At 38.6% G+C, this 13,511-nt stretch overlaps 2 protein-coding genes across 4 annotated transcripts in view; one reads left to right on the top strand and one right to left on the bottom strand.

Moving 5' to 3' along the window:
• LOC121958884 (sulfotransferase 1C4-like) overlaps positions 1 to 13,511 on the top strand; it is a 55,618-nt gene that overhangs the window by 8,257 nt on the left and 33,850 nt on the right. The gene's annotated exons all lie outside the window — the stretch shown is intronic.
• The window catches only part of arhgap22b (Rho GTPase activating protein 22b), a 44,364-nt gene that overhangs the window by 16,886 nt on the left and 13,967 nt on the right, over positions 1 to 13,511 (bottom strand). Inside the window, exon 3 of one of the 2 annotated variants that reach the window (XM_042508288.2) lies at positions 10,854 to 10,941. In XM_042508288.2, the coding sequence (XP_042364222.1) occupies positions 10,854 to 10,941 (88 nt within the window). Of the gene's footprint in view, positions 1 to 869; positions 1,313 to 10,853; positions 10,942 to 13,511 lie in introns of those variants that run through there. The other variant, XM_088070015.1, reaches the window with a different exon arrangement.

Below are 13,511 nucleotides of genomic sequence, written 5' to 3'. Positions count from 1 at the left end.
TATTCAACAAATTACTACACTTTTCTTTATGTTGGGCGACAATTCATCCACTTTTTCGTTCACACATTCTGCAGAAGTAGATGGGCTACTGCAAACCTTTCCACATTATGTCAGTCTGCATTTTTCTGATCCATGGAAAATTAAAACTAAATCATCCTTCGAGGGTTGATTTTAATTAACCCTTGGAAACCTGGAGCGACATCACTTTCTTTGTGCTGCTCTTAGATGCCTTTCACAAGTACTTAAACCTTTGAATTCTGAGCAAATTGATGGGATTTCTTCAAAAACACTGGAAAAAGGGCAATAAGCAACTTGGTAATATATGTTTCAAAAATAAAGATATTTACAAAATTATTGTTAAAAAAATGTCCAGGAAAAAAATTTAAAAAAGCTAGGAGAAACTAAATCAATATTTATAAGTGTCATAATTACACATTTTAAATTACGTTACAAAGTTATTATAATTTTTAGGCACTTTTAGGGGTAATTTGTACAATGTTCTTTTTTTACTTTTTTATTTATTTATTTTTTAAAACTAATTTTCAGGTAATTATCTTGTACTTTCAACTAATTTTAACACATTTTTGGGTCATTTCCTTGTCATTGCCCATTGCCTTCTTGAGTTTTTAAAGAAATGGAGGAAATTTTCTCAAGTTTCAAAGGTTAAGTTAAATGTGCAATAATCTCAACAAAGGATGTATTCTGCACAAAAGCTTAAGCTAATAGAGCAGAAACAGGAGTCAGTACCTTTTAATTCAGCGCAAAAAAGCCATAAAGAAGAGGTCGTATATCAGTCCCAAAGCTACTCACGCGCTCCGCTTCAGCCTCTACCACACTAGTTAAAATCTCCTGCATCTGTTCCCCGTTACCTTGGAGATGTTGTTTCTTCAGTCTGTCCGGCTTGCAGCACACCGGCCCCATGTCTGAGTGAGCTGGGACTGGCCCTGGCCTAAAGCTGCAGCATGAAGCGGCTTCTCCGTCCCCGCTGCGTCCGTTTGGAAGCAGATCAGTACGCAGGTAGCACAGACGGCCAGAACCTGCCAGTGAGGCATGCTCAATGCCAGCGGAAACAAAACCTGTCTAACGAGTCCCGCTTCTTGCCCTTCACTCGTCCATTCATTCACTCTCTTCTCCCGTTTGTTTCATTCAGCAGTGTGGGCAGCAGGTCCGTTCCCTCAGCCCCCCTGGGGAGAAGCAAATCCCTGAGGAGGAGTGGAACAAGGCTCTCTCTCTCCCTTTGAGTGTGTGTGTAGGAGCAGAGATGGGCTGTCCTCTAGTCTTTGCCAAACAAACTTTGCACACACACACACACACACACACACAGAGGGAGAGCAGACAGTGCTAATCAATCTGTAAGAGATCAGCGCAGACTTTGGATTCTCCGTCTATGAGTGGAATATTCTAAAATCTGTCTGTAACTGATTGCACAGGAACACGTAGCTGATGCTTGCTTCAGTAAAACCCTGTAGTCAACCTTCTTCATTTCAGCAATATTTTCTCTTCAAAAATACAAATGAGACTTCGTAACAGCACCTTAAACGGGGTCAAAGACAAGTGTGCTCATCCGGCTTCATCTAAACTGATTAACAAGCAGACATAACTTTCTAAATATTAACCAGACAGAAGCAGAAGCTGCCTGAGGTTGTAACAGATGCTTGTTAACCCTTTGAAACCACAGCAGACTGGCTGGATTTCTTTCAAAAACATGGGGGGAAGTTACATGTTATTAGATACTAGAAAATGATTCTTAATTATCATAAATTTTAATAATTATTTATTTTAAAAAAAGAAAATAGATAAAAAGCATAGATAAAATAGATAAAAGCATAAAAAAGACAGGTAAAAAAATATAAATAAAATGGTTGATAATAGTTACAATAACAGTATTTTAAATATCACTTTTTGGACATTTTTCATAATTATTATTATTATTCTTAATTTCTAAGAGTTTCTCTCTCTTCCTCTTTTTAAAAACACATTTTCAGGTAATTTTCTTGACGCCTATTCCTCATTTCTTTTAAATTTTGGAACATCTTTCTCCAAGTTACACAGTGCCTTTGTAAGTCTTGTTTTCCAAAAAAATAAAGAATAAAAAAATCTGTTTGCTCAGGTTTCAAAGGGTTAAATGCATATGAAAGGTGTCTGAAAGCAGCGCAAGAAAAGTGATGTTGCTCCAGGTTTCAGGGTTAAATAATGACATAGTCACCTGCATCTCAACAGGATTTACAGTAGAGAGAAAACTCAAAGCCAACAGCTCAATAAAGTAAGAAATAATGTTTTGCAAAATGAAGCCTGAGAGAGTGATGCAGTGTCCTGCACCTGGGGTTCAATATTGATTTAGGAATGCTTGCTTCAAGCATCTTTGATCACAACTGCTTCCATAGCAATGGTTTGTTATTTATAGCATCGGCCTGAAATAACAGACCACAGAATGGATTTAAAATAAGATTTACAGCTTAGATACACTCAAGTAAAGTAAAGTTTAAGCTGGGGCACCCAATAGCTCACCTGGTAGAGCGGGTACCCCATATTCAGAGACTGTGTTCTTGCTGCAACGGCTGCAAGTTTGACTCCAGCCTGCGGCCCTTAGCTGAATGTTGTCCCCTTAAACTGTCCTATCTCTAATAAAGCCAAAAGCCAAAAGGATAATCTTAAAAAAATTAAAAACTAAATTTTAAGCCTCTTGAGTGATACAACATTGGCACTGGCACTACTGCAGCTAACTGGCTAGCTCCATTAACTGTCACTACATCTGCTAGCGTAGCAATAGATTAGCATTTTCTTGTGAAGTGCATCCTCCAAAACTTTTTGAAGGCCATGGATCAAAACCTGACCGCAAATTAGGCTGAATGAGAATAATGGTCAACATACACAGATGTGTTTATGTTACAGAGGTCAAAGGTTAAACATTGCAGTAGCTGTGTGGATATTGAGGTGGATTTGTTGTTGTTTCTTGGTAAAATAATTTCTAAAACAGAACAATCGTGTGAGTGTTTTTGCATGGACTGTATGTAAGTGTGTGGGCGGCCTTAGTCCACCATAATGAATTAGCAGAAGCCGTCACGTTTGCACAGCCACTTGTGTGTGTGTGTGTGTGTGTGTATATGTGCTTTTTCCCAGATGGCTTAATTGCTTCACACTACCACAACAGAGGGCTTACAGCCTTGAGTCAGCCGTTAAATACAAAGAATATTTAAAAACAGCCAGTTATTTGCACATTTCCTTCATGCCTGCCGGCTTTGAGACGAGCTCAGTTCAGATTCACATGACTGTTGAATCGGCTTTGTTTGGGTGCACTGCTCGCTCAGTCTGGAGCGCACGCAGATAAAAAAGCATTGTGGGAGTCCAGTTTTTAATTGCTTGCACGCTGAACAACTGCTGTTATTTTAGTCGAATGCCAAGAGGAAATTACGAGGAGTAGCGGGTGGAGTTTTGTGCTTCTTTTGCTTCCACTGAGCAACATTTACACACGTTATTGTGTTGAATGTGTTGAAGCCATATACATGTATTTTTATTCTGGCTATGAGTGTTAAATTAGCCCTTTTCACACTGAGATCGCTCTATAGAGCCACTATGAAATCTCTACTTCATGTTTCCTTTGCATTTTTGCTGGTCCTCCTGTGATTTTAAGACAGCATGCTGGCATCACGAAAGCATTTGACACAACAGCGTCTGCCTCTAGTGTGACATATTGCATAAGCGTCAGCAGCACTCGCTAAACAATAACAATGACACAACATGGCATCAACCATCATTTAGTGTCCCTGTTATATGATGTCCCGTCCTGTCCTCGGAGGGTATGTAGCTCCTGGACCTCATTATTTTCACTTTTTGTGGACATTTCTGTTCTTCTTCATTGAGTTAGCTGCTAACTGCTGCAAGCTGCTTTTTAAATCTACCTCGATGGGTCACTTTTACACAGAAGCTGTTTCAGTGCTGTTATGAGACCACTCTGTCCCTTCATTCTACGATCATACTTATTATACAGAACGGCGCGATAATTCCCGCATTGAACATGAAGTGCAAAAGGGGTTTTTGTGTGCCCGTTTAACACTTGTACTGAAAGAATGATATCAGGTTTGTTTACATTTGATATGACGCATTCCCTCCCCATGATGTTGTATCACTTAATGAGAAAGTGTCCTTAATTTGCCTCTATAAACATAGACACAGCCTATATGTCAAGCCATTAGCCCTGGATAAACAGTGGGGACATTTAATAGTCGCAGCATTAAACTCTGTGTGTGTGTGTGTGTGTGTGTGTGTGTGTGTGTGTGTGTGTGTGTGTGTGTGTGCATGTGTATGTGCGTGCGTGCATGTGCATGTGCGAGTGTGTGTGTGTGTGTGTGTGTGTATATGCTTGTGCATGTGTGAGTGTGTGTGAGGGGTTCAGAATCTTCTATCTTGTCATGTATCTACTGTTTGCAACAGGCATGTGTACTCGATATCTCCACAATAAACATGACCAATGGATTTACCCTGTGGCTGGACACACACACACACACACACACACACACACACACACACACACACACACACACACACACACACACACACACACACACAGTCTGACTAAAACAAAGCCCATCAGTCAATGACATGTCCCAAATGAACAGCCTGGGCTCCCTTGAAGGATGAGGCTTCTGTTACAGGAGACAAAGGAGCGCTGAGTGTGACAGAAAGCCAGCAGCTTAATTTCTGAGCTGCTCCAACCTCAAACTGAGGGTTTATCAGTCTACGAGTCCTGATCTGTTATCAGTCTTAAATCTGTGTCTTTTTCTTAACCAAATTGCCAGAATTAACCGATAAGTTGAAACATTGCAACATATTGCACATTTTGCTGAAAGCACCTCTGAAAAGGCCACTGATGTCTCACCAAAAAACAACCTAATTTGTTGTTTTTTGGTCTTGAACAGTGGTCTGCAGTGGTGTCATGTCATCTTCCATCTGCTCCACTTCCTGATGACACAGTCAGCACATATGCATATAATCTGAACAACGTCAACATTAGAAACATTGACATGACACATATGAAACTTACAAACTGTTTGCAGAAACACTGGGCTGGGTTTTCTGCTATTTTTGTGTTTGGTGAAGCTACTACTGCTGCTGCAGGCAGCATATGGTGCACTACACCCAAAACAGCTTGTCAAAATAAATGCAGGTCTGTGTGTTTGTGTGCGGTGGTGTCTGGATGTCAGCACAAACGTTACAGCAAAAAGAGTGAAGGAGAAATAGCAGAACAGGGCCAGGTGGAGAAAACAACACACTCATTTATATATATATATATATATATATATATATATATATATACATATATATACACACTATTTATAGATAGTATTGAATATGAATATAGTATTTTTTTTTTGTATTTGGCAAATGTTTAGATGTGTCATTTTTGTAATTTAAAAAAAACCTTGTTGGAATATTTTTTATTTTATACAGAACCTGAGTCTCAACATGAGTTTCTGTGGTTGTTTACAAACTAAAGAACTGAGAAATAATTTTTTAATTTAGTTTTGATTGAATATTTCAAGGCGATCTACATTTATGTCGACATACAGGACCTCAACACTTTTTTTTTGCATTTGTTTGTTCTTCAAATTAACAATAAAATATTCTCTGAATTTTTGTCATATCGTCAGAAATATCGTTATTACAAAAATACCCTGAAATATTATAATAATAGTTTACGGCCATTTAAAGGGCTGTTTACTCCTATAGTGCTCCTATAGTGAATGGTCCATGGTTTTTAAATCCTGAATTTATTTCCCTAAAAATTAATTTTGTGTTGTTCTCCTCTGAGTGTATGAAAAGCCTTTAAAGACCAATCAACATAAATGGGTCCATATTCCACAGTCCTCATTTATCCAACAGAGAAATATTCGTCTCTATAAGTCTCTAAACATTTAACAGATATTATATCTGTAAGAAAACAAATGCAGAATAGACACTTTCAAAGCTTTCTGGGGAAGCTGTTCCCCGTGTTTCTTTGACTCGTCGTCGCCTCTCTTCTCCTTCATCAATGAACGCTGTGTGGCAGCTTTGTCACTGGCCAACAGTGAAGACTCACCGTGGTCTTCACTTTCCTTTGAGTAGTGAATAGAAGCTGAGTAAGAGCGCAGGGCATGTTGTTGAGCTCATTGCTGATTAGTGTTTTGCCAGAGCCGTCTGAGAGTTTCCAATAAGCCGTTTGAAGCTGAAGAAATTGGCCGCGGTTCTGAGAAAAAGCTGCAGACATGACTGGACACCATAATGACTGTTTTAAAAAAATGGGAGGAAGCTCTAAACTCTGCAAAGTGTTACTTTTAACACAACGTGAAGCCTCAAAATCTCTATTCATTTCATACAACAGTAAAGCCTTCATCTCTATAAGCCGATTACAGAGAGAGAGGAACTCATGTGGGTCTCCCCGAGGAACCAAACAAATCGAATATGGTGTGAACAAAAGATGTTGTTCAGCACAAAGAGAGAGCTGTTTTTTCAAGTCTTCAAGTCCAAATTAAATGCATTTCAAAAATTTCTTACTCTTTAAAAACCTGAGCTTTTTTTTTGTTCTTTCAAACACATAAGCAGAAGGCAACAAGCTACTTAATAAGACATGGCCCAAAATTTACAGTTAAAAGTTTAAAGAAAAATACCTAAAAATACAAACAAAAAAGACAAAAACAAACAAGAAAAGGACCTTGAAAAAGTACTGGAAAAAAATAAATCATTTAATATATATTACTGCTGTTTTTTTTTCATTTAAAATAGAACATTTTTATAAATTCAGTTTTTTGTTTTTGGATTATTTTCTAATATTAATCCCCCCTTTTTAAAACAAATGTGGAACATTTCTTGTCATGTTGGCCATTGCTTTTTTTCTATATAATTTCAAAAGAAATAAGCCAATTTGCTCAGTTTTCAACGTGTCATATTGTTAACTGAAACATCTGTCTCCATGGCAAACATTTCTACTGACCTGCCTCTTTGCACCTTCCCTCACCTCACAGCTCTCATTTTTATCAACCCTTTTTTCCCTCCGTCTTGTCTGTCAGGCTGCTGGCCCTATCAGAGGGCTGAACCACCTAGCGTCTTCGTGTCTTAGTGAGGTACGTTGAGTCTAAAGCCAAAGTTTTCTGTCTGTCTAAGGTGGCGTAGATCTCCATGGTAACTTATTTGGCAAACTGAAAAACGCCTCAAGCATCGTTGAGTAGCCTAACTCTCTATTTAATGTCAATCTATGAGTGATACAGATTCTCAGATTAGATAATCATTATAAATACACTTTATCCTACTTGTTGTGCCATAGTGTCACATAAATGCCACAAAACGAAGCCGTGCAGTTGCAGTAGCACTCATTGTATGCATTGTGTTGTGCTTTTCTATTTTTAAAAAACATTTTTGACATAGGAACCTAGTTTATCAGTGATGCAGAAAATCTGAGCATTATGTTACTTCACACATTGTTGTTGCTCTCAGTGAGTTTGTAGTGTTGCATGATGTTTATTTGCATATGAAATGCAGTTTAATTCCTTCAAATCTTACCATATTGTAACCACTGCGGATTATGTTTTTATGCTTGACTCTGATTTGCAATTTTACACTGCTGGTTTATGACAGCTAATCAATGAGTCTGTTGGTATTTATCACAGATAATATTCATTCAGTAAAATTGATTTCACTGCGATTTGTCCAAAAACTAAAGCGATTTACATGTCTCCTTTATTATGAGACTGTATCAGACCTATGTAGTTCTCGATTGTAATTTTTTTAATCCACTGCATCAACTTTAAAGTTGAAGTTAAAGTTCAGAGCTGCAGAATGAGCAGCTGTCATGTTACAAATAACAGAGTGATGAAATGAAAAGGCTATATTAACTTGTGCATTCACAGAATTAGTAATTTTCTGCCAGTGTTCCTCTATCGCCTTAATCGAAGCAACAGTACTCCCTTTTGCTGCAATACTTATTCTTTAAAGGCGTAGTAGGCGGCACATGATCAATCAAGTGTCAAGTGACGCACTAAATGCGTCATTTGACTTATGAACGCGCTCAGAGCCTGAAGCAGACAGCCTGAGTTAACAGAGACAAGTGATAACCACCTTCATGGTACCTGTTATCCCTGACTGAGACTTTGTCTAGCCAGCTCAGGCACAGAGAGCCTGGCTCTGTCGAACCGACTTCATGGTACAGCCTTCAGGGTTCTCACCCCTCTGTGATGTTGACTGGCCATAAACAAAACACACACAGGCTCACAAGCCCGCTGGCCACTCTAAACACAAGCAGAGACCTCCGAGCAAACACTCCTATAATGATGCAGAGAGCCAGAAGGATGGACTGTACCAATGCTGCTCATTAGGGGGCCCACAGGTCATGTTTGGCCTGCACTCTTATTGTTCATGCTCTTATTTTTAAAGTGCAGTAAAATCCTTACAGTCATAAAAATACATTTTGTGCAGCTATAAAATACAAAATCAGAGTTTTATGACAATGTAGCACAGTGCAGTGAAAGGGCTGGTGAATTTTTGAAGTGGAGCTGTATGAGGTACTTTTCCAGTCAGTGTATTAGAAATAGTTGCAGTCAGTCTGCAGTCCATAGTTTGACATGGAAGCTATGCAATGTACCACTTTGGATCACCAAAACACATTTTTGCCACCTAGAAAAAGTCCCACGTGAAGCAATATATATCACTTTAAATGTAGGCTATATTGAGAGTATTATCACTGTTTTACCTTTCCATCACACAGCCCGTGCCAACAGAGAAGCCATTAAAGGCTTCAGTTCCACATCTATGCTCTTGTCAAAGCCACCAGACTCCATTGAGAAAAACATTAATTTTAGCTCTTTAAAACACAGGAGCTGCTGGGCTACAGCTGTTTTGATCAGTCAGTTTGTGTAACTGTGTGACTTTGGTAAATCTGAGCTAACTCTTTTTAAACGCCAAAGTCACACAAGAACACAAACAAAATAACTTTCTTTAGGCAGCAGTAAACCAGCAGCTCCTGTGTTCAATGATGTTAAATCAGTGTTTTTCTAAATGGAGTTTGGCTTTGAAGAGAGCAATAGAACAGCTTCATTTCTCAGCTGGAAATCACTGTCTGACATTAAGGTAAAGCAATGAAAATACCCTCAGTATAGCATACACTTTAACTGATATTGATTTTTTTACGTGGCTAAAATCTGTTTTGTTGCTGACTCCGTCCAGAGCAGCTCAGCTTTGTGTCGGACTCCAGCCTGCTTCTCCAAACTGGGGGTGTGCCGACTGAAATCTGCTGTATGTGATATCACAACTATGCATAGTACCTCATACAAACCCACTTCAAAAAATTCAAACTATTAAGCTCTCGCTATTAAATAAACGAATGAGTCAGTTGTGCACTGATAAAAGATATTTAGAAGAAGTTGGCAATAAGATTGATTTACAGAAAAACATTCAACAGCATTTAATCCCATTTGTTTAAAGGGAGCTGTTTTGAAAGAACCAACTATCTGCCGTTACCACGAAATTAAAGATTTAAAATAAACAATGATTTAACTATCATTTCTGCAAATTAATAAAGTTTCTGTTAAGCAGATTAAAGACCAGCATTTTATTGCGTTATGAAGTTTTAATGTAAATTTAGAGTTTTCTATGAAAAATTATACATTTCGATCTAACACGATTTCATGTAGCATGATCATTTATTTTTTGCCTGCAGTCTTCCATCTAGATTCATTTTTATTCTTTCATAGGAAGGACTTTGTGTACCGCTGGACTGCACCTACACTGAACTCAGCTGCTGTTGGATTACAGGACTTGATTGTAGGTTAAACTTATGGTAACAGCCCTTTAAATGCTTCCTTGCCTTGAAAACATCATATTGCACATACAAACCCACTTTAAGACGTGTAAAAGTGTCGTTGTGATTGAGTACAAGCCTGAAAGGCTGCGTGAGGTCTGTGGAATCAGATTGTTGAGCCGCAGGCAAAGCCCTCTGTATGTTAGCGAGATATGTGAAGCATGACGGCTCACTAACAGTCCAGAGATCTACAGGCGCAGAGCCGCTGGAAATCATTTTATTTTCAATGTATTTTATAGCACTTCTCACAGGATTTTTTTTTTTTTACAAAGGTAGAAATGTAATCGTTGTATCTGACACTGCAGCAGCTCTTTGGTGTGTGTTGAGTCGATTGACCACTGCAGCAACTAATTCTGTGCTAATGGTGCTCTCTGCTGTCTCAATACAGAACAGCAACCAAAGAAAAAAGGTAGTTAACCCATTGAAACCTGAGGGAATTGACTATGTGTCATTCAAAAAACATGGAAGAAACGCAATTAGCAACATCAAAAAAATTACCCAGATTATGCAAAGAATTAGTAACAAGTTACAAGAAAATAGTTGCCAGCTTCTTACTGCTCCTCCTTACAGCTTCAATACCATCAATGACTTCAACAGTAACATTGTATTTTATACAGTGTTCTGCAGTGTGTTTGTTACAGTGTAACTTTTATGTGTTTAAGATATTTTCATTGAGTAAATATTTCACTTTGTAGTGTTTTTTTGGAGTATGATTTGCTTAAAGGTCCAACATTCTACTCAATTTCAGGTTCTTACTTGCATTTTGGATTCAAATTAGAGCATGTTTAGAGAGCTCCCTATTTTTCTCATGCTCTGCCTGAATATTCCTGTATTCCTCTATCAAAAACACTCCATTCAAGCACCTTTAATATCAGTTTATCATCAGTAATATCACGATATTCAACATACTGCATATTTTCCAGATATCACAGAGCCCTAGTTTCGATTATTTGTGAACTATAAAGATGTGAGGTGAACCAGAGTTCGAAGTTCAGGTGGTGGAGGAAGAGGAATAGGAGGATCTCACCTGGTACAATCTCGAAAAGGTGTCGTCCCGGTTCATCAGGGTTAGCTGTGAGCTCGTTGACTTGGCATCCCTGCAGAGGTATACAGCCCTGAAACAGACAGAGAGAGAGATTACAATGCTGGATTTTTACTCTTCTGGTTTCATACTGTTTTGTCGTCTATCTTTATGTCATGTCTACCCTTTTGTTTCTTCTCTTATTTCTACATTATCCTTCAACTCTTCTAGGATTAACAATCTTTTTATATCAAAATGGCAATTTTAAAGAGTCCTGTGCCATGTTTGATTTAATATGGTTATTGCTCCATATAATTAGCTTTAACTGAAGATACTATTCTGTCGTGATAAGATCTTATTTTCTCCCAGCATGTAAGTCTCTGGTGAGTCTGATGTTCCACATCTGTATTGCTCTACAAAAGTGAAAGACCTACTACCATAAATAGAAAAAAAAACAAAAAAAACAACCCAAATTATAAAATAGAAAAAACAAATCATTTAAAATGGCCAAAAATAAAATAAAATACACCCCAAACTCTTTTTTCTTTTAAAAAAAGAAGGAAAAAACATAAAAACAAAAAAATCTAAAATACCCTCCATACACATCACATATATACTAACATAGACACATATAAAAAAGAACAAAAAAACAGAATCATTTAAAAATATAAAAAGACTGGCAATCAGCAGTTGTTGCAGTTGCACCTCTTTGGTAATTTCATTTATAACAAAACAAAATACTTTATAAACTCTTCTTATGTTTTTTTTTTTTTTTTTTGCAAAACTCTTATTTTTGTAATCTAACTAAAAACATATATGTAGTAAAGTAAAAAGTGCATTGTTTCCCTCTGAAATGTTTTGGAGCAAAAATAGAAAGTAACATGAAAAGAACATACTCCAGCAAAGTACAAGTACCTCAAATTCAAGTACAGTGCTTGAGTAAATGTACTTAGTTCCATTCCACCACAGGGGTACACAAACCATTCTAAGGGCACCGAACCGTCATGGGATTTTGCCTTGATCTCTCCAGAACCTTTCATGGTCAACTCGTCATTTCCAACATAACACAGGAGACACAGGATACTACAGGATACACAGGTCATTCGGACCAAAATGAAGTTAAGGTCTTTTGCTCTTGCATTATAGTGTTTTTGCAACAACATATATGCGCAGATCCGTTGCTGAAATACAGGAGTTCCAGGTGATATGTGTGGATACATTTGCAGATTATCATGTAGACCAAATACTACACAAACCTGAAGCTTATTTAATGGAAAATAATCACAATTTAAATCAATCACAATACTGGTAAGAAAAATTGAAATTTGATATGTTTTTGTCCTGACTTTGTGTTCTTTCTACATGTCTTCCTTACTCGTTACTTCCTATCCCTCCACGCTTAACCCCTGTAAAATTTTCAGCTGCTCCTCCTGTGATTGAACAGGGACCCACACAGATTATCAGAATACATTATCCAGATCAATACCCATTTAGCCCAGAGAACTGAGGCCAAGTGAGCTGTGAAGAGATGCCAGCGTCTGCGGGTCGGCCTCGTTAATCTGCTCGCACACTGGCACCCTCCATCAAACTGGGGAGAGGAGTCTTCCAGAGCGCCTCGACCAGAGGGGCTGGGCTGTCGCCAACATTAGTCTCCATGGCAACAAATGGAAGGGGTGGGAGCCGGGGATGGATGGAGCGCAGGGGTAGGGCAGGAACCGGCGGGGGGGAGGGAGAGCTCCCAAGGGTGCTATGTGCTCGGAATAACACGAGTAGCTGGCTAGGGATGAATGGATAAGGAGGCAACACGTCGCCCGAGAACACAAATCACACAGTCAAGCAGTGCGAGCTGAAAACGGAGGAGATAGTTTGTCCTTTTCAATGTCCTAATTTGGTGATGTTGAAGTAGATCTCAGGTTTTGTTGCAGTGTATGAAGCTCTGCGTGCACACATGAGCCTGTAAACTGATGAAGACACGCCCAGATTCATTTGGTTTGCACATAAATTTCAATCGCCATCCTGGACCAGACGACCAGCCTGGACCCCCGAAGACTCATTTCCACTTTGGCAATGTCCTCCACCAAAGATTACACAACACTATTGATTGGTACCATGTGCGTAGGCCTTAAATTAAGGCACATAAACACCTCAGACTTCCCTTACATGCGATGAAACTCCGGCCAAGTCTTTCAATAGTGGTCGCTCACATAGAAACCTGGACTGAAACTGGATAAAGCAGCAGCAGCAGCAGCAGCAGCAGCAGCAAATGTTGTAGCCTGTGATATAGTATGGGTTGTCACCGTACAGTCTACATAAATCAAACTAGATGTCATATCCAACTTCATTATGATCCATGTTGCACAGCGTAGCTTACAAAAATCTCAGTCTGCAGGAGGCTTAAGATAGAGGAACATGTATTATTAAAAGGAGACTTGTGGGGATGGTGAAGGCTGTATTAAATTTAGTAGCAGAGGATGACTTAAAAGTTCTAGATCTAGTTTTGGGGACTACACTGATAGATAGAACGACCTCAGTTCCCTATTTGAAAGGGCTGTATTTCTGCAAGTAAAGTAAAAATATTCTAAATATAGCATACACTTAGAGTTATTAAGATTTTTCTTGGTTGCTAAAATACTTTTTGCTGCTGCTCCATCCACAGCAGTGCGT

This window comes from Plectropomus leopardus, chromosome 19 (genome assembly GCF_026936395.1).
Source record: "Plectropomus leopardus strain MGB_pleo_1.0 chromosome 19, ASM2693639v1, whole genome shotgun sequence".
In the NCBI taxonomy this organism is placed as follows: Eukaryota; Metazoa; Chordata; class Actinopteri; order Perciformes; family Serranidae; genus Plectropomus; species Plectropomus leopardus.
This window is presented reverse-complemented; position numbering and strand designations above follow the sequence as displayed.